Source organism: Bombina bombina, chromosome 1 (genome assembly GCF_027579735.1).
Source record: "Bombina bombina isolate aBomBom1 chromosome 1, aBomBom1.pri, whole genome shotgun sequence".
Taxonomy (NCBI): domain Eukaryota; kingdom Metazoa; phylum Chordata; class Amphibia; order Anura; family Bombinatoridae; genus Bombina; species Bombina bombina.
In genome coordinates this window covers 678,393,176-678,414,565 of record NC_069499.1, presented here as the reverse complement: position 1 = coordinate 678,414,565, position 21,390 = coordinate 678,393,176, and the positions used below count along the sequence as shown (strand labels likewise).

The 21,390-nt window shown below is 38.9% G+C and overlaps 1 protein-coding gene across 1 annotated transcript in view; it reads right to left on the bottom strand.

Annotated features, from left to right (window-relative positions):
- MTMR1 (myotubularin related protein 1) overlaps window positions 1-21,390 on the bottom strand; it is a 281,756-nt gene that overhangs the window by 90,253 nt on the left and 170,113 nt on the right. The window contains exons 8-11 of the mRNA XM_053699156.1: window positions 12,927-13,076; window positions 4,805-4,993; window positions 3,685-3,870; window positions 2,654-2,860 (exon numbers count right to left, since the gene is read on the bottom strand). Coding sequence (XP_053555131.1) covers window positions 2,654-2,860; window positions 3,685-3,870; window positions 4,805-4,993; window positions 12,927-13,076 — 732 coding nt within the window. The remainder of the gene's footprint in view (window positions 1-2,653; window positions 2,861-3,684; window positions 3,871-4,804; window positions 4,994-12,926; window positions 13,077-21,390) is intronic.

Here is a 21,390-nt window from a genome sequence, read left to right as displayed (position 1 = left end):
CTGTTTCTGAGTAAATAGTACATACCAGCACTATTTCAAAATAACAAACTCTTGATTGAATAATAAAAACTACAGTTAAACACTAAAAAACTCTAAGCCATCTCCGTGGAGATGTTGCCTGTACAACGGCAAAGAGAATGACTGGGGTAGGCGGAGCCTAGGAGGGCTCATGTGACCAGCTTTGCTGGGCTCTTTGCCATTTCCTGTTGGGGAAGAGAATATCCCACAAGTAAGGATGACGCCGTGGACCGGACACACCTATGTTGGAGAAAAAGTAGCACTTAAACTGCAAAATAGTGAAAAAAAGTAGTAAACTCTTCGAAATTTTTACAGTGTGTATATGAGACCAAGGTAATATTGCACCCACTTGCAAATGGACGATTAACCCTTTGGCCCCCAAACCGGATTGAAAAAACGTCTACCACCGGTACAAAACCGCTAAACACCTCTTAGGGACGAACAGGAATGGAAGAAACCCTCTTTAGTGGTCCTCAGATACAGAAGGACTCCTCTAGAGAAGCTTGATGTCTTAGAAGGAAAGCAACTGCGCAACTGAGGCGCGTAAATAGGCCCCTCCCACCACACTCGATGTCAGAGGGGCCTTAAAGAAACACTCCTAGGAGTTTCTGAAAAAGCCATGTGGACAAGTAAACCCCAAAAAACAAAGTTTAAACCCTCTCAAAAAACGATCTTCATGTGCAAAAAGAAAACGTTTTTATCACCTTAATCACCAGAAACAAATAACATGAGTATTACCCAACCTTGCAAGCTTGATCCCAGTCGTCATTAATTCACTACATCTAGCTTACCTCATTTCCAAAAAGGCTCTGTCAGCATTTTCTAGACTTTATCATCTCTCTAGAAACAATTATACTGAACATACCTCAAAGCAGGCAATCTGCAGGCCGTTCCCCCAGCTGAAGTTTTCCCATACTCTTCAGTTATGTGTGAGAACAGCAATGGACCTTAGTTACAATCCGCTAAGATCATTATCCTCCAGGCAGAATTCTTCTTCTAATTTCTGCCTGAGAGCAAACAGTACAACGCCGGTACCGTTTAAAATAAACTCTTGATTGAAGATGAAAACTACACTAAATCACCACATATCTCTTTATACTTCCTACTTGTCGAGAGCTTGCAAAGAGAAAAACTGGGGGTGGGGGTTAGGGGAGGAGCTATATAGACAGCTCTGCTGTGGGTGTCCTCTTTGCAACTTTCTGTTGGGAAGGAGAATATCCCACAAGTAATGGATGAACCCGTGGACTGGATACACCTTACAAGAGAAATGTTCTTTGCAAATGTTAAAGCAGTATATAAACTCCCCAAACTGTTCCCAATAAACTTCTACTGAGTTACTGAGATATTAACCCTCGATCCTACTGAGGTATAGAGGAGTCACACTGTGACCCTATATAAGGCATCCCTGCTATATGAAAATAACACAGACTTACCCTCCAGGATCCGTGCTGTGGAACAGACACATCCTCTCAAGTGTGACAGTCTTGTAGCGATGCTCTGACAGGGACCAGAGTGTAAAAAAGCAAGCAGTGTAACTCGTTAACACTGATTGCTCAGGAGTTGTTAAATAGACAGTCTGGATGGCTTTCCAGAAAAACTTTCCCTGCATCTCCAGACTCTAACTTTCATCAATACACTCACTGAGAGGTTTATATGATAACTTAAAACTCCAGTCCTCTCTAGAAGGGAACATGCCCGTTAAGGACTATCCGAATCTTCTAACACTTCGCTGCCATCCTCCTCTAGTGACGAAAGTCAAAGAATGACTGGGAAGTGGGAGGGCTATTTAAGGCTTTGGCTGGGGTGTCTTTGCCTCCTCCTGGTGGCCAAGTGTTGTATTTCCCAACAGTAAGGAATTAAGACTCTCCCTGCTTATGGAAAGAAATGATCTATAAAGTGTCCTGTACCTTGTATTCCAGATGCACGAAAGCTATCTCCAGGCAATACCATATTTAATTTAGCAGAAGAAAATAGAAGTCTAAAAGCACAAACCGACATTTCATCTACAAACTGAGGTAAGTTCATAAGGCAGAGTGATACTTTAATTAAATAAATTGTTAAAAGGGACATGATACTCAAAAACGTTCTGTGTTCCATCTAAAACAGAACATTTCATAATGTATTATAACTTTTTTTGTGCAAAATACATATGTGTGCTGAATAAAATGTACATTTTTGTATGATTTGTCCCTATCAAGTAAAATGTAGTAGTTTTGCAAACTATTTGCATAAAATCATGCACTTCCTTATACTTTCACATTAAATTTAAACAGTTTTGTTTTTTTTCCACTTATTTCATACAAAAAAAATTATTTAAACATGTTTAATAACCGTTGCTTTTTCATATACAGGGAAAAAAAATACTGAGTACCATGTCCCTTTAGGAAGACTGCTGAAGCCAGACTATCCAGAAGCAGATTAGGATTTTATATCATTTTAGAAAATAAGATCAGAGTCTGCAGTAAACAGCTTTTAGAAGTTGCCACTAATTTTAGTGCACACGTTTAGAAAGGTGAAGCTTCTTGCATTTAGCAACTCTGTTATGGAAATATGTCTGTATATTTTGTTCCTACACTTGCATAAAGAAATATATTTAGCAATAGTCGCATATTTCCACCTCTATTTTTACACGTACCAATGCAAAACGATGGCCAAAGCTCATCCATTCTTTCTCTATGAGGACCTCAAATCCATTGATTGTTCTGTAGTAGCTGTCCAACATTAACATAGCCAGAGATGTCAGCTGTGCTGTGCGGTCCCAGCCGTCGCTGCAGTGTACCACCACTGACGTTTTACTGGACTCAACCTTATCAGCAATCCTCACAGATCCAGCAAGGAGCATCTGGGGATACACATGAGACTGAGTCAATCAACTGGTGGAAGTAAACTTAATTATAATACATGCCAAATATTTTAGTTTTTTAAACTTTTTATATATTACATTACACTGGGTTTGATTTTATGAATGCACTGATGATTAAACTCGAGGAGCTCTGTTTCTGATTATTCAAAGATAGTGACTCTCAAATAATATCACTAGAATTATGTAGGCTTACACAGCACTGAAAGAGACATTGAAGGAGGAACTTTTGAAATTAAAAAGTAAATAAAGAAAAAAGGTCATATACGTATAGTATATACCAGTAGGTAATCACTTGATATTAAAAAAATATGAATGCACAATAAAATTTGAATGCAGAATGTTTTCTATCTAGGGAGGCTTTTCTGGGATCTCACACATGACATCACAAATTACATAATAAATGTAATAAATTTCCGATGTCAAGTGTCCTTTTTGTCTTATCTTTAGAAATAATGTATTGAAATACTTAATAAATCAAGAGCAAAGAGGAAAATATAAGAATTTCATCATAGACCTATAAAAAACATAGAATGCTACAGGTGGAAACATTTGATATTTCAATATTTTATTTAATATTTTCTTCTATATTGATATGGACCTTTAAGAGTTCTGAATGAGAAATGACTAACAAAAGAATTCTCATTTTATACATAAAAAACACAACAAAGTAATTCTTGCTGGTGTCATTTATTTGCATATTGTTTTACAAAATTATAATTATGGCAGCACTCCACAAGAAATTGAAAATGTTGTTTATAAAGTGGGTCATCATTTTCTTAATTAACAAATAATAGAGATCTTACCCTAATATATTCGAGCCAATGTGTGCCATCAAGATTGGACAGCCACCGAGACTCATCTATAGATGGGTACACAATCTCCTTCAGCTTACGCAGGGATTCTCTCATGACATGAATGTTGTGAATTTCCAAAAATATCAGCTCTGCATTTGGATAGGCACTTTCACTCTCGTATCCTCCTCCTTTGGTCTACAACCCATTAAGCATAATTAGCACAACATGTGATGTCTCAAAGTCTACTGAAAATGCAAGTTTCCAATAATGGATACAGAAAATAGTTAAAATTAATTAATTTCAGTTAGAAACAGATATTTTCTTATAATAAAATGATGTTATTCCTTTAACTCTAAAGAAAAACTAATGTGCAACCAATCAATAATACAGTTATTGCTGTTTCTATTTGCAATATTCTGTTGTACATTTTTGCTAGGTAATGGTTTTCTTCATACTTATTAGAATGCTACCTGAGGCTTTTATAACAAAGGGACAATTTTAACCTATTCATTGTCTGTGATTCTACGATCCTAAAATGGTTGGTGAAAAAGAAAAAAAAAAAGAAGAAAAAAAACGGCAACAACTTTGTGTAACTCTTGTTATTGACCATACTTTCGGATGCTTAAAGGGACAGTCTACACCAGAATTTTTATTGTTTGAAAAGATAGATAATCCCTTTATTACCCATTCCCTAGTTTTGCATTACCAACACAGTTAAATAAATACACTTTTTACCTCTGTGATTACCTTGTATCTAAGCCTCTGCAAACTGCCCCCTTATTTCAGTCCTTTTGACAGACATCCATTTTAGCCAATCAGAGCTTGCTCACAGGAACTCCACGTGCGTTAGCACAGTGTTATCTATATGACATTCGTGAACTAACACCCTCTAGTGGTGAAAAACTGTCAAAATGCCCTGAGAGAAGAGGTGGCCTTCAAGGGCTTAGAAATTAGCATATGAACCTCCTAGGTTTAGCTTTCAACTAAGAATACCAAGAGAACAAAGCAAAATTGGTGATAAAAGAAAATTGGAAAATGGTTTAAAATAACATTCTCTATCTGAATCATGAAAGTTTATTTTGGACTAGACTGTCCCTTTAATTTGTCTAAACTGTAAGCTTTGAGTCACCTTGTTTGTGTCAGCCACACTGTTTTGTCTGGCATCAAATATAATGAGTTTGTGTGACTGGGCGTTAGCGTCCATTATAGTCTGTAAATACTTTTCATCCTCTTTACAACGTTTATCATTTGGTCCAACTAAAGGCTGGCTGCAGCGCGTGATTGTTGCTTGGCTTTCTGGGTGAATCCATGACAAAACCTGTACAGGAAAAAAAACAAAAAAATTAAGGATCTGTGCCATCACTCTTCTCTGGTTCCACTGAACTAATCTGTTTAAAAGGATATTAAACAGTGTGAGATTTTTATATAAGATGTTTAGTATGTGTAGCTTAAAACGTTGCAATATACTTTATTTATTTTGTCCTTTTTCCTCCCTGTAATTTAAAGGGGCAGTAAACCTACAAAATAATGCAGAATTATAATAATGCAGAATTATTATATAACATTATCTTAGCGCAAACTTTATGCAACATAATATTGCAGCTAAACTTTGATTATAAAAGAGGATTTTTCAGACCGCCGCTCTTGCTCTACTGAGTGGGTCTGGTTTCCCCCCTGATCGCATCTGGGAAGCTATCTAGTCACAACCCGGCCCGATCGTGCCATTACACTCAATGCAGCTCACTCCCGCTATTAGACAGAGCAGAAGTGAGCTACATTGAGTGTAATGGAGCGATCGGGCCAGGCTGTGACTAGACAGCTGCCCAGATGCGCTCAGGGGGAAAACCAGACCCGCACAGTAGAGCAAGAGCGGCGGTCTGAAAAATCCTCTTTTATAATCAAATTTTAGCTACAATATTATGTTGCATAAAGTTTGCACTAAGATAATGTTATATAATTCTGCACAGAATTATGTGCAGAATTATATAACATTATTTTGTAGGTTTACTGCCCCTTTAAAGCGAATGTAAAGTTGAATGAATGAGTGCCCGGTTTTAAAAATACTATTAAAAAGGGGCATTTTCAGACATATTTTGAGACATCTTGCAAAATGTAACAAAAAAGAAAAAATTACATTTAAACAAAATATCCAATTTCCTCAAATAGTTTCAGGAATGGGAAAAAATGCTTATGATAAATTTTTTATAGAAAAGTAAAATCAAAAACAAGCAATCTAGCCCTCTAAGATCAAATGAGAGCAGGGAGCAAAAAGAGGTAGAGACTTATAAAACAAATTTAAGGCACCAAAAACTGTGCAAATGCAGAGCAAAAAACTTTTGGCACCAAAGATAAATGATGCGACTCGCGTCATAACAGGCGCGACTTTGCGCAAAAAAACCTTGCAACAAGAAATTTGCAAGAAATGAATTGACTCGCGTCAAGATGTGGAACTTCCACGCAAGAGTCACTAGAGAGGGAGGGATAAAATAAAGACAGCCAATTCCGCTGAAAAAATAATCCACAACCCAAATCAAAAAGTTTTAATCTTATAATGAAAAAAACTGAAATTATAAGCAGAAGAATCAAACTGAAATTATAAGCAGAAGAATCAAACTGAAACAGCTGCCTGAAGTACTTTTCTACCAAAAACTGCTTCAGAAGAAGAAAAAACATTAAAATGGTAGAATTTAGTAAAAGTATGCAAAGAAGACCAAGGTGCTGCTTTGCAAATCTGATCAACAGAAGCTTCATTCTTAAAAGCCCAGGAAGTAGAAACTGACCTAGTAGAATGAGACATAATCCTTTGAGGCAGGGATTTACCCGACTCCACATAAGCATGATGAATCAAAGACTTTAACCAACGCCAAAGAAATGGCAGAAGCCTTCTGACCTTTCCTAGAACCAGAAAAGATAACAAATAGACTAGAAGTCTTCCTGAAATCTTTAGTAGCTTCAACATAATATTTCAAAGCTCTTACTACATCCAAAGAATGTAAAGATCTCTCCAGAGAATTCTTAGGATTAGGACACAAAGAAGGGACAACAATTTCTCTACTAATGTTGTTAGAATTCACAACTTTAGGTAAAAAATTAAATGAAGTCCGCAACACCGCCTTATCCTGATGAAAAATCAGAAAAGGAGATTCACAAGAAAGAGCAGATAGCTCAGAAACTCTTCTAGCAGAAGAGATGGCTAAAAGGAATAAAACTTTCCAAGAAAGTAATTTAATATCCAGAGAATGCATAGGTTCAAACGGAGGAGCCTGTAAAGCCCTCAGAACCAAATTAAGACTCCAAGGAGGAGAAATTGACTAAATGACAGGCTTAATACGAACCAAAGCATGTACAAAAACACAATTTATGCTTACCTGATAAATTTATTTCTCTTGTGGTGTATCCAGTCCACGGATCATCCATTACTTGTGGGATATTCTCCTTCCCAACAGGAAGTTGCAAGAGGACACCCACAGCAGAGCTGCTATATAGCTCCTCCCCTAACTGCCATATCCAGTCATTCGACCGAAACAAGCCGAGAAAGGAGAAACCATAGGGTGCAGTGGTGACTGTAGTTTAATCTAAAATTTTGACCTGCCTTAAAATGACAGGGCGGTCCGTGGACTGGATACACCACAAGAGAAATAAATTTATCAGGTAAGCATAAATTGTGTTTTCTCTTGTAAGGTGTATCCAGTCCACGGATCATCCATTACTTGTGGGATACCAATACCAAAGCTAAAGTACACGGATGAAGGAAGGGACAAGGCAGGTACTTAAACGGAAGGTACCACTGCCTGTAAAACCTTTCTCCCAAAATATATTTTACCACTCTCCTCTTACTACCTCCATCTTTGTTGAGAGTTGCAAGAGAATGACTGGATATGGCAGTTAGGGGAGGAGCTATATAGCAGCTCTGCTGTGGGTGTCCTCTTGCAACTTCCTGTTGGGAAGGAGAATATCCCACAAGTAATGGATAATCCGTGGACTGGATATACCTTACAAGAGAAACAATGAATATCAGGATGTTTAGCAATCTTTCTGTGAAAAAGTACAGAAAGAGCAGAGATTTGTCCTTTCAAGGAACTTGCAGACAAACCCTTATCCAAACCGTCCTGAAGAAACTGTAAAATTCTAGGAATTCTAAAAGAATGCCAAGAGAATTTATGAGAAGAACACCAAGAAATGTAAGTCTTCAAAACTCGGTAATAAATCTTTCTAGACACAGATTTGCAAGCCTGTAACATAGTATTAATCACTGAATCAGAGAAACCTCTATGACTAAGTATTAAGCGTTCAATCTCCATACCTTCAAATTTAATGATTTGAGATCCTGATGGAAAAATGGGCCTTGAGATAGAAGGTCTGGCCTTAACGGAAGTGTCCAAGGTTGGCAACTGGCCATCCGAACGAGATCCGCATACCAAAACCTGTGTGGCCATGCTGGAGCCACCAGCAGTACAAACGAAAGCTCCATTAGGATTTTGGAAATCACTTTTGGAAGAAGAACTACAGGTGGAAAGATATAGGCAGGTTGATAATTCCAAGGAAGTGACAACGCGTCCACCGCTTCCGCCTGAGGATCCCTGGATCTGGACAGATACCTGGGAAGTTTCTTGTTTAGATTAGAAGCCATCAGATCTATTTCTGGAAGTCCCCAGATTTGAACAATCTGGAGAAATACCTCTGGGTGAAGAGACCATTCGCCCGGATGTAACGTCTGGCGACTGAGATAATCCGCTTCCCAATTGTCTATACCTGGGATGTGAACCGCAGAAATTAGACAGGAGCTGGATTCCGCCCATACAAGTATCCGAGATACTTCTTTCATAGCCAGAGGACTGTGAGTCCCTCCTTGATTATTGACATATGCCACGGTTGTGACATTGTCTGTCTGAAAACAAACTATTCTCTCTTCAGAAGAGGCCAGAACTGAAGAGCTCTGAAAATCGCACGGAGCTCCAAAATGTTGATTGGTAATCTCGCCTCCTGAGATACCCAAACCCCCTGCGCTGTCAGAGATCCCCATACAGCTCCCCAACCTGAAAGACTCGCATCTGTTGAGATCACAGTCCAGGTTGGACGAACAAAAGAGGCCCCTCGAATTAAACGATGGTGATCCAACCACAAAGTCAGAGAAGATCAGACATTGGGATTTAAGGATATTAATTGTGATATCTTTGTATAATCCCTGCACCATTGGTTCAGTATACAAAGCTGAAGAGGTCTCATGTGAAAACAAGCAAAAGGGATCGCGTCCGATGCAGCAGTCATGAGACCTAGAATTTCCATGCACAAAGTTACCGAAGGGAATGATTGAGACTGAAGGTTTCGACAACCTGAAACCAATTTCAGACGTCTCTTTTCTGTTAGAGACACAGTCATGGACACTGAATCTATTTGGAAACCCAAAAAGGTTACCCTTGTCTGAGGAATCAAGGAACTCTTTGGTAAATTGATCCTCCAACCATGTCTGAAGAAACAACACAAGTTGATTCGTATGAGATTCTGCAGAATGTGAAGACCGAGCGAGTACCAAGATATCGTCCAAATAAGGAAATACCGCAATACCCTGTTCTCTGATTAAAGAGAGAAGGGCACGAGAACCTTTGAAAAGATCCTTGGAGCTGTTGCTAGGCCAAACGGAAGAGCAACAAACTGGTAATGCTTGTCTAGAAAAGAGAATCTCTGTAACTGATAGTGATCTGGAAGGATTGGAATATGAAGATATGCATCCTGTAATTCTATTGTAGACATATAATGCCCTTGCTGAACAAAAGGCAGAATAGTCCTTATAGTCACCATTTTGAATGTTGGTATCCTTACATAACGATTCAATATTTTTAGATCCAGAACTGGTCTGAAGGAATTCTCCTTCTTTGGTACAATGAACAGATTTGAGTAAAACCCCAGACCCCGTTCCAGAACTGGAACTGGCACAATTACCCCAGCCGACTCTAGGTCTGAAACACATTTCAGAAACGCCTGAGCCTTTACTGGGTTTACTGGAATGCGTGAGAGAAAAAATCTTCCCACAGGCGGTCTTACCTTGAAACCTATTCTGTACCCTTGTGAAACAATGTTCTGTATCCAAAGACTGTGAATCGAATTGATCCAAACATCTTTGAAAAATCGTAACCTGCCCCCTACCAGCTGTGCTGGAATGAGGGCCGCACCTTCATGCGGATTTGGGAGCTGGTTTTGACTTTCTAAAAGGCTTGAATTTATTCCAGACTGGAGAAGGTTTCCAAACGGAAACTGTTCCTTTAGGGGAAGGGTCAGGTTTTTGTTCCTTATTCTGACGAAAGGAACGAAAACGATTAGCAGCCCTATATTTACCTTTAGACTTTTTGTCCTGAGGCAAAAAAGCTCCCTTCCCCCCCAGTAACAGTTGAAATTATTGAATCCAACTGAGAACCAAATAATTTATTACCTTGGAAAGAAAGAGAAAGCAACGTTGACTTAGAAGTCATATCTGCATTCCAAGACTTAAGCCATAAAGCTCTTCTAGCTAAAATAGTTAAAGACATGTACCTGACATCAATTCTAATGATATCAAAAATGGCATCACAAACAAAGTTATTAGCATGTTGAAGAAGTTTAACAATGCTATAAGCATTATGGTCTGACACTTGTTGAGCTAAAGCCTCCAACCAGAAGGTAGAAGCTGCAGCAACATCAGCCAAAGAAATAGCAGGCCTGAGAAGATTACCTGAACATAAATAAGCCTTCCTTAGAAAGGATTCAAGCTTCCTATCTAAAGGATCCTTAAAAGAAGTACTATCTGCCGTAGGAATAGTAGTACGTTTAGCAAGAGTAGAGATAGCCCCATCAACTTTGGGGATTTTCTCCCAAAACTCTAATCTATCAGATGGCAAAGGGTACAATTTCTTAAACCTTGGAGAAGGAGTAAATGAATTACCCAGACTATTCCATTCCCTAGAAATTACTTCTGAAATAGCATCAGGAACTGGAAAAACTTCTGGAATAACTACATGAGGTTTAAAAACTGAATTTAAACGCTTATTAGTTTTAATATCAAGAGGACTAGACTCCTCCATATCTAATGCAATCAACACTTCTTTAAGTAAAGAACGAATAAACTCCATTTTAAACAAATATGAAGATTTATCAGTGTCAATATCTGAGGCAGAATCTTCTGAACCAGATAGATCCTCATCAGAAATAGATAAGTCAGAATGATGGCGGTCATTTAAAAATTTATCTGAAATATGAGAAGTTTTAAAAGACCTCTTACGTTTACTAGAAGGAGGAATAACAGACAGAGCCTTCCGAATAGAATTAGAAACAAATTCTTTTACATTAACAGGAACATCCTGAACATTAGATGTTGAAGGAACAACAACAGGTAATGGATTATTACTAATGGAAATATTATCAGCGTTTGATAGTTTATCATGACAACTAACACAAACTACAGCCGGAGGTACAGTTACCAAAAGTTTACAACAAATGCACTTAGCTTTGGTAGAACCGACATCAGGCAGCGTCTTTCCAGAAGTAGATTCTGATCCAGGGTCAGGTAGTGACATCTTGCAATATGTAATAGAAAAAACAACATATAAAGCAAAATTATCAAATTCCTTAAATGGCAGTTTCAGGAATGGGAAAGAATGCAAAACAAAACAAGCCTCTAGAAACCAGAAGCAACTAAAAAGTGAGACTGAAATAATGTGAAAAAAACTGGCGTCAAGTATGACGCCCACATTTTTGGCGCCAAGTATAACGCCCACATTTTTTGGCACCAAGAATGACGCCCATATTTTTTGGCGCCAAAAACGTCCGCAACACACATACGTAAATAATGACGCAATCACAAAAAAGTCTTGCGCCAAGAATGACGCAATAAATCGAAGCATTTTCTGCACCCGCGAGCCTAACAGCCCGCAATTTAGAAAAAAAGTCAATTGAAAGTTTTAAGGTAAGAAAAAATATAATTCATATGCATTTTCCCAAAAAATGAAACTGACAGTCTGAAAGAAGGAATACTGATTATCCTGAATCATGGCAAATATAAGTTTAACACATATATTTAGAAGTTTACATATAAAGCGCCCAACCATAGCTTAGTCATGAATAGAAATAAGAAACCATAGTGTCATGAATAGAAATAAGACTTACTTACCCCAAGACACTCATCTACGTATAGTAGATAGCCAAACCAGTACTGAAACGAGAATCAGTAGAGGTAATGGTATATAAGAGTATATCGTCAATCTGAAAAGGGAGGTAGGAGAAGAAATCTCTACGACCGATAACAGAGAACCTATGAAATAGATCCCCTAGAGGAAGACCATGGTATTCAAATAGGCAATACTCTCTTCACATCCCTCTGACATTCACTGCACTCAGAGGAAAACCGGGCTTCAGCCTGCTGCGAAGCGCATATCAACGTAGAAATCTAGCACAAACTTACTTCACCACCTCCATGGGAGGCAAAGCTTGTAAAACTGAATTGTGGGTGTGGTGAGGGGTGTATTTATAGGTATTTTGAGGTTTGGGAAACTTTGCCCCTCCTGGTAGGAATGTATATCCCATACGTCACTAGCTCATGGACTCTTGCCAATTACATGAAAGAAAAGTCTATTAAAATTATATGGTCTATATAAATCATGAAGGTTTCATTTTGATTTTAATATCCCTTTAAGCAACTCATCTCCAACTGTTAATATCAAGGACATCTTGAAAAGGCACACAAATATCTGTAGAAAAGCAATGTCTCTACTGCGTAACACATTTAAAGGGACATGAAACCCCACATTTTTCTTTCATGATTCAGATAGTGAATACAATTTAAAAAAATAAATCAATAATTTCCTTCTCTCTCGTGTTATTCTTAGTTGAAGAGATACCTAGGTAGGTAGCATGCACATACCTGGAAGCACTACATAACAGGAAATAGTGCTGCCATCTACTGCTCTTGCTAATGTATAACATTGTTGCAATAATGCTGCAAAGCAGGTGCACGCTCCTGAGCTTACCTTCCTGTTTTTCAACAAAGGATAACAACAAAATTTTATAAAAGTAGTAAATTGGAAAGTAGTTTAACATTGGATGCTCTCTCTGAACCATGAAAGAAAATGTTGGGGTTTTATGTCCCTTTAAGCACTCTGATATAACTGCAGTAGAATGCATTTCCACGTATAAAAATTGTATTGCTACAGGAGTCTTTTTCAATAAAGATTTCCAAAGATAAACAAATGTAGCTTTCCAGCTAAAAATAGGCCACAGCTTACCGGAATACGACCTTTTGACCTAAAAGCTGCAACTCTTGCAAGATCGTCATCTGCCACACTACTGGGTACCACAAAGACAGAGGGGTAAGTGTCACACAGCTCATACGTGTTATTGATCTTGGATATTTTCCAACTCTCATTTGGCAAACCCTGAGAGAAACAAAACAATCAATAAAATAAGAACATTTCTGTTCTCTTAAATAAAAAATAATAAAGAGTTAGTCCATCAAAGACAGATATAAGATGGTTAACAAATAGTATTGAAACACTCATTAAATATTAAAAATGGCCTAGTCCAATCTCAGGGCATTCTACCGTGCGCCATGTAACTAGGCATACATATACACTGGCTGACTCTTGCTTTTAGCTGCCTTCTAAATACAGGCGCAAAACCCTTTATCCAAATTGCTTAAAACCCGAATATTTGTACATTTGCATCTGTAAAATGGGACAGCTTAGAAAGGGGATGGGAACAAATGTAATCATGTTCATGTCATTTGGGCAATATTTACATGTCATTATACAGCTTATACATGCAACCTACTACATTATGTTTAATACTTTTTTACCCCCAGAGAGATAGTACAGTACTGTAATCAGAAAGGTAATAGTAGTTGCTGTTTTACATAAATATGAATATCATTTGCATTTCTGAACACCAAACTAAAGACGTGGGCTGAGAAGTCCTTTTTAAAAATATATTAATCAGTCGTAATTTTGGAATCATTCCTGGATTTTGTATTTCCGGATTTGTGAGTTTGTACGTGTAATGTGAATATCAAGAGAAACATTTGTAAGAAAAAACTGAACTGAAAAAAGAATTTATGCAGACTGTTATGCAAAATAATTAGCTTCATAATGGATATTTAAAGGGATGTTAAAACTTCCTTAAAAACGAATGGAGGCCATACTAAAATAACCCTAAACAGTTGTAATAACAGAGCATATCAGTAAAAGAACACAAACAATAACATCCTCTTACTGAAACATCTAGCGTTAAGTAGGTTGTACCCTGCCACCTAAGATGATCCTTTCCCACCCCATACCATATATTTAAAAACTTGAGACCACTGGTAGTCCTCTTTCAAATTAGTGGTCTTGTGTTTGTCAAGCCCCCAAGTAACTGTCAGAATAATGACAAATACCTCACAGCACTGGTCTTGTTTCAGGGGTTAGGTGACTCCAAAGAAAACCTTATCACACTCCTCGCAATGGAAGTATATAATAAAACCACCAAATCAGTGTTCTGCTATTCATACTGTTTTTTTTTTTATTATTATTAATTCAGCCTTATTTTAGAGTACTGTGAATGCCAGAGATCGGAGATCCTTGCTTCAGTAAAGTGATGGTAAACTTTCCCATTTGTATAAACAGATCAGGAATGTTAGCAATATTTTAGAGCCATACGTCACTCAAACTATTTTTTTTTAATCTAGAGCACCGATTTGAGAACATTTCAAACCTTAAGCTCACAAAAAAAAAATAGTTTTGAAGTGGGCAGCCGGAGTGCAGGGTATTTGAATTTCAGCAGTCCGTTAAAAGTACGTTCAACGTATCTTCTTTACATCTGATGAATTAAACTCTGTCTAAAATATTGATAGCATTCCAATTTGTTTATACAAAGGGTAAAGTTTACCATCACTGTAAATAAAAATGCAGCTATCAAAATAAATGGGCAAATTTATTGTTAAATCAAATTTTCTGAAAATCCATATAGGATATTTATTAAATAAAAAAAGAGAAGCACTCAACCTGGGAACGAACAATAGCATAATAGCTTGTTCTATGGCTAGTTACCTAACTCGGAGCAGCCTCTTTTTCCTCAACATGTGCCTTTCACAGAGAAGAACTTTCTTGTAGTATATCAGTCTGATTAAAGGGACATTATACACTCATTTTTTCTTTGCATAAATGTTTTGTAGATGATCTATTTATATAGCCCATGAAGTTTTTAAAAAAAAAATGTTTAGTTTTGCTTATTTTTAAATAACATTGCTCTGATTTTCAGACTCCTAACCAAGCCCCAAAGTTTTCTGTGAATACCGTCAGCTACCTTCTCCAGCTTGCTCCTGTTTGTGTAAAGGGTCTTTTCATATGCAAAAGAAGGGGGAGGGGGGAGTATCTTATTTCCTACTTGCAATGGGCTTTCCAGCTACCTTTTCAACAAAGCTAAACTGAGAGCTAAGTAAGTTTTTAACCAGTTTTATACTGGATTTTTATATCAGTATCTGTGCATCTTATTCTTTATAGTAGTGTCTATTACATGCAGTTATATGAAAATGAGTGTATACTGTCCCTTTAAACAGTGCAGTCCAGTCCCAAAATACCAGACAATCCCTCTCTGAACGAGAGAAACGGCAAAACCCCAGACGTATGTTTCGGCCAGGTGTGGTCATCGTCAGTGAGGTGCAGCCATATCCTTTCTAGGTATACTGAGCAATGAGATTACATCTGGTTTCCCACACTAGCCTGAAACATACATATAGGGTTTTGCCATTTCTCTCGTTCAGAGAGGGATTTCCTGGTATTTTGGGACTGGACTGCACGGATTAGTCAGAATCAGATTGATATACTGCAGGAAAGTTTTTCTCTTTGAAAGGCACATGTTGAGCAAAAGGTCTGCTCCTAGGGTGGTAATTAGCCATAGAACAAGCTGTTATGCTATTGTTCGTTCCCAGGTTGAGCTCTTCTCTCTTTTTGTATATGCAGGATATTTATTAAGAATTTTACTTTATCTATTTATCTTTTTAAGATGCTAAGAAAGTTTGGACAGTGGTAGGGGCATGCATTTATTATCAAAATTAGTAGTTACATCCCTACAAAATCAAAATTTTGAGTAGTTTTATAAAACGTATCTAATATTTTTATGATTATCTATTGTAGTCATACTTGGTTTCTGCATACAGTGCAAGATTGTCATGTGACAAAACAACTAGATTTCATATTTAACTACTAACTTTTTATTATAAACCATGTTTCAAAGTCATGTTTTAGTGTGTCGGGAAGTTGAACTGATGCTAAATAGGGATCTATAAATGGTTTGTAAATATTTAGGAAATCATGACTCCCATGGTGGTGTTTAGATTTGTACATACAGAGGTTTCAGATACCTCCGAATGTGGAAGAAGGCATCAGCTTGTGACGTTCGGCTACGTTCAGAACCAAATTTATTCTTGTGAAACTGTAACACGTTGTGTAAATCCAGATCCTAGTCTGTTGCAGTTTCACAAGAATAAATTTGGGTCCGAAAATAGTTGAACAGCACAAGCAGCTGCCTTCTTCCACATTCTGAGGTATCTGAAACTGCAATGAAAGTAAAATTTGGTTGCTAAGGACAGAAAGCTTTAATAACATTGAAAGTGTATGGAAGCAGCACCCTCAGCCATACAATGCAAAATGCTGGAAACAGAGAAGATTTAAAACTGCCAAAACTAGGTTCAGCTGGGATAAAGTGTCTACAAGCTAAATGATGCAAAAAAGAAAAGGTTGTATTCGCCCCATTATTCTTCTGTTTGCTACTCCAAATGGTAGGCAACAATGGTGTAGACCCGAAAGAGCATTTTGACAGTTCAGTTTTCCCTGGGGGTCATCCTACAAGACACTGTTGTCATACTGGCATTGTATGAGAATGGAGCACATTTATATTTGACTAGCACATGCACTACTCATAACGACATCACAGCAACCAGGAAAACATATCCAGTTTTCTTTTATTAGTTTATGCCCTTTTAGGAACATGAAGCCCTAAATTAATTTTCATGTTTCACAAACATACAACCGAAAAAAGGAAATTTATGCTTACCTGGTAAATTGATTTCTTCTACGATACAATGAGTCCACGGATTTCATCCTTACTTGTGGAATATTATCCTCCTGCTAACAGGAAATGGCAAAGAGCACCACAGCAGTACTGTATATATAGCTCCTCCCTTCCCTCCACCCCCAGTCATTCGACCGAAGGTTTTAGGAAGAGAAAGGAAAAGCTAAATAGTGCAGAGGTGACTGAAGTTGTAAAAATTAAAATATAACCTGTCTTAAAATGACAGGGAGGGCCGTGGACTCGTCGTATCGTAGAAGAAATCAATTTATCAGGTAAGCATAAATTTCCTTTTCTTCTACAAGATCCACGGATTTCATCCTTACTTGTGGGATACAATACCAAAGCTACAGGACACGGATGAAAGGGAGGGACAAGACAGAGACCTAAAGGGAAGGCACCACTGCTTGAAGAACTTTTCTCCCAAAAACAGCCTCAGAAGAAGCAAAAGTATCAAATTTGTAAAATTTGGAAAAAGTATGAAGGATGACCAAGACGCAGCCTTACAAATCTGTTCAACAGAAGCATTGTTTTTAAAGGCCCATGTGGAAGCCACAGCCCTAGTAGAATAAGCCGTAATTCTTTCAGGAGGCTGCTGTCCCGCAGTCTCATATGCCAGGCTGATGATACTCCTCAGCCGAAAAGAAAGAGAGGTAGCCGTAGCTTTCTGACCCCTACGCTTTCCAGAATAAACAATGAATAATGAAGATGATTGGCGGAAATCCTTAGTCGTCTGGTAAGTAAAACTTCAAGGCACGGACCACATCCAGGTTATGTAATAGACGCTCCTTCTTAGAAGAAGGATTAGGACACAAGGAAGGAACAACAATTTCCTGATTAATATTCTTGTTTGAAACAACCTTAGGAAGAAATACAGGTTTGGTACGTAAAACCACCTTATCAGAATGAAATATAAGATAAGGCGAATCATATTGTAAAGCTGAAAGCTCAGAAACTCTTCGAGCAGAAGAAATAGCAACTAAAAACAAAACTTTCCAAGATAACAATTTAATATCTATGGAATGCATGGGTTCAAACGGGACCCCTTGAAGAACTCGCAAAACTAAATTCAAACTCCAGGGAGGAGTAATTGGTCTAAATACAGGCTTAATTCTTGTTAGAGCCTGACAAAAGGACTGAACATCTGGCACATCTGCCAAACGTTTGTGAAGCAAAATTCACAAAGCAGAAATTTGTCCCTTTAAAGAACTTGCTGATAACCCTTTCTCCAATCCTTCTTGGAGAAAAGACAGAATCCTGGGAATCCTAACTTTACTCCATAACCCTTGGATTCACACCAATAAAGATATTTACGCCATATCTCATGATAGATTTTTCTAGTGACAGACTTTCGAGCCTGTATCAAAGTATCGATGACCGAATCAGAGAATCCCCGCTTAGATAAAATTAAGCGTTCAATCTCCAAACAGTCAGCTGCCGAGAATGTAGATTTGGATGCAGGAAAGGACCTTGAATGAGCAGGTCCAGTCTCAAAGGAAGTTTCCACGGTGGCAGAGAGGACATGTCCACTAGATCCGCATACCAAGTCCTGCGTGGTCATCAGGATTACTGAAGCTCTCTCCGGTTTGATCCGAGCAATCACGCGTGGAAGGAGAGGAAACGGTGGAAACAAATAAACTAGGCTGAACGACCAAGGTACTACCAAGGAATCTATCAGTTCGGCCTGAGGATCCCTCGACCTGGATCCATAACGTGGAAGCTTGGCATTCTGACGAGATGCCATCAGGTCTAATTCCGGTCTGCCCCATTGACGAGTCAATGAGGCAAACACCTCCGGGTTGAGTTCCCACTCCCTCGGATGAAAAGTCTGACGACTTAGAAAATCCGCTTCCCAGTTCTCTACTCCTGGGATGTAGATAGCTGATAGCAAGAGTGGGCCTCCGCCCATCGGATTATCTTTGATACTTCTATCATCGCTAAGGAACTCCTTGTTCCCCCCTGATGATTGATATACGCCAGTGACGTGCAGTGAGGTCAGAGGCAGGTGAGGCACTGGCTAGGATATGCCTTCATTCTTTAGATATCCTTTGTTGAAGAAATAGCAATGTACATGGGTGAGCCAATCACATGAGGTATCTATTGTGCAGCCACCAATCAGCAGCTACTAAGCATATTTAGATATGATTTTCAACAAAGGATATCAAGAGAATGAAGGAAATTAGATATTAGATGTAAATTGGACAGAAGGGGTGGGAGAGACAGGGAGAGAGAGATAGACAGAGAGACAGAGGGGAGAGAGAGAGAGACACAGAGGGGAGAGAGAGAGACAGAGGAGAGAGAGAGAGAGAGAGACAGAGGAGAGAGAGAGAGACAGAGGAGAGAGAGAGAGAGACAGAGGAGAGAGAGAGAGAGAGACAGAGGAGAGAGAGAGAGAGAGAGAGACAGAGGAGAGAGAGAGAGAGAGAGAGACAGAGGAGAGAGAGAGAGAGAGACAGAGGAGAGAGAGAGACATAGAGGAGATAGAGAGGGGAGAGAGGGAGAGAGAGACAGAGGGGATGGAGAAAGGGAGAGACAGAAGGGATGGAGAAAGGGAGAGACAGAAGGGAGAGAGAGAGGGGAGAGACAGAAGGGAGAGAGAGACAGAGGGGGATGGAGAAAGGGAGAGACAGAAGGGAGAGAGAGAGATACGGTGAGAGAGAGGGAGAGAGAGAGAGAGAGAGAGAGAGAGAGGAGAGAGAGAGAGAGAGAGAGAGAGAGAGAGAGAGACAGAGGGATAGAGAGACAGAGGGGGAGGGATAGAGAGACAGAGGGGAGAGAGAGACAGAGGGGAGAGAGAGGAGACGCAGAGGGGAGAGAGAGAGAGAGAGAGAGAGACAGACAGAAAGGGGAGAGGAGAGGAGAGAGAGAGATTGAGATTGAGAAGGAAGGGAGGGAGAGGGTGCAGGGGAAGATAGAAGGGTAGAGAGAGACAGAAAGGGGAGAGAGAGAGAAAGAGAGGGGAGAGAGAAAGAGAGCACAAATCTGCACAAAGATGTGCAAGGCAGCTGTTACCCAGCAGGGCCACCGTTAGAATTTGTGGGGCCCTGGGCACAACAAACTTGAAGGGCCCCCAGCCCAGACCCTTTTTTCCACCCCTGTATCTCCTGCCCACTGTATGGACCACCCCAGTCCCAACCCAAAATTATATACACACACATACATATCTCACATGCTCCCTTTTACACACACACACACTTTCACACAGACTGTCACTCCCTTTTACACACAGACACACACACTCACTCTCAGCCTTTTACACAATTTCAGACACACACAAACTCTCTCACTCTCGCTTCTTTTTATACACAGACTCTCTCACTCTTACTCCCTATTACACACACAAACTCACTCTTTTACACACACTCAGACACAGACTCTCTAACTCTATTTACACACAAACACACACAGACACTGTCTCTCACTCCTTTTTACACACACACTCTCAGACACACACGCTCTCTTAATATCACTCCCTTTTACACACAGACTCTCAGACATACATAGACTCTCTCTCTCACTCCCTTTTACACACACACACAATTTCAGACACAAACTCTCAATTCTCTTTTACACACAGAGACTCTCACACAGACTTAATTTTACTCCCTTTTCACTCCCTTTTACACACACACTCTCAGACTCACACAAACTCTCTTAATCTCACTCCCTTTTACACACACACACACAGACTCTCTCACTCTGACACACAGTTTATTTAACAGTACCATAACTATTAAAGAGCTACAATACATGTATCTGGGTTTAGTTAACCCCCCTTCCCATTTACAATAGAAAATCTGTTAAAAAGTGACATCAGCGTACCTATTTCTTTATTGCATTTACTTTAATATATATATATATATATATACATACATACACAGTATATACACACACTGTCCACACATACATATATATATATATATATATATACATAACAGGCTTTGCTCATTACAATTTTAGTACCTCAGCTGTCATTTGGAAGCCAAAGGGTTAAACCAGAAGAAGGAGGAATGTAGTTCTTGACCTATGGAGCTAAATCACCATTCACAGAAAAAAGGGATCTCTTGTTCCTGTCAAAAGCTACAATAGAAGGAAGTGGAACCTACCACTGCTTAAACAGCAACACATAATGCACTGACCCAACAAGTAAACCCCTCCCACAAAAAATAAAAAAACGATGTGCACCATAACTGCAGGAGGGATTATAGTTACACATGTAGAAAAGCAGCACTCTTTCTTCAATTAAGGATATTAGAGACAGCAAGTTTTGCAAAAGTTTCTGACTGAGTATGCAAGGAGTGCAGCATGATCCTTCTTAGCTATGCTGGCTGCCCTGCTCTCTCTCTGTTTGTGGGTATTCCTCTCATCACTCTCTCTATATGCTGCCTACTATGGAGTCAATTGCCCCCTTACTGCAAGTCAATTGCCCCCTTAGTCCCACCCCACAACATTTTGCACAAAGTCAGCATTCACTCACATAAAGCTGGGGGTGCTCAGATGTGCTAGCTGTCACAAGGGGAGTTAATAAAAGCAGCAGCACCGTTAAAATTGCACAATGCATATTTTTTCCAACAGGGAAAAAATACACTTGGCAATTTTAACAGTGATGCTGCTAGAGTTGTTTCAGAAATTCAGAATATTTTCAGA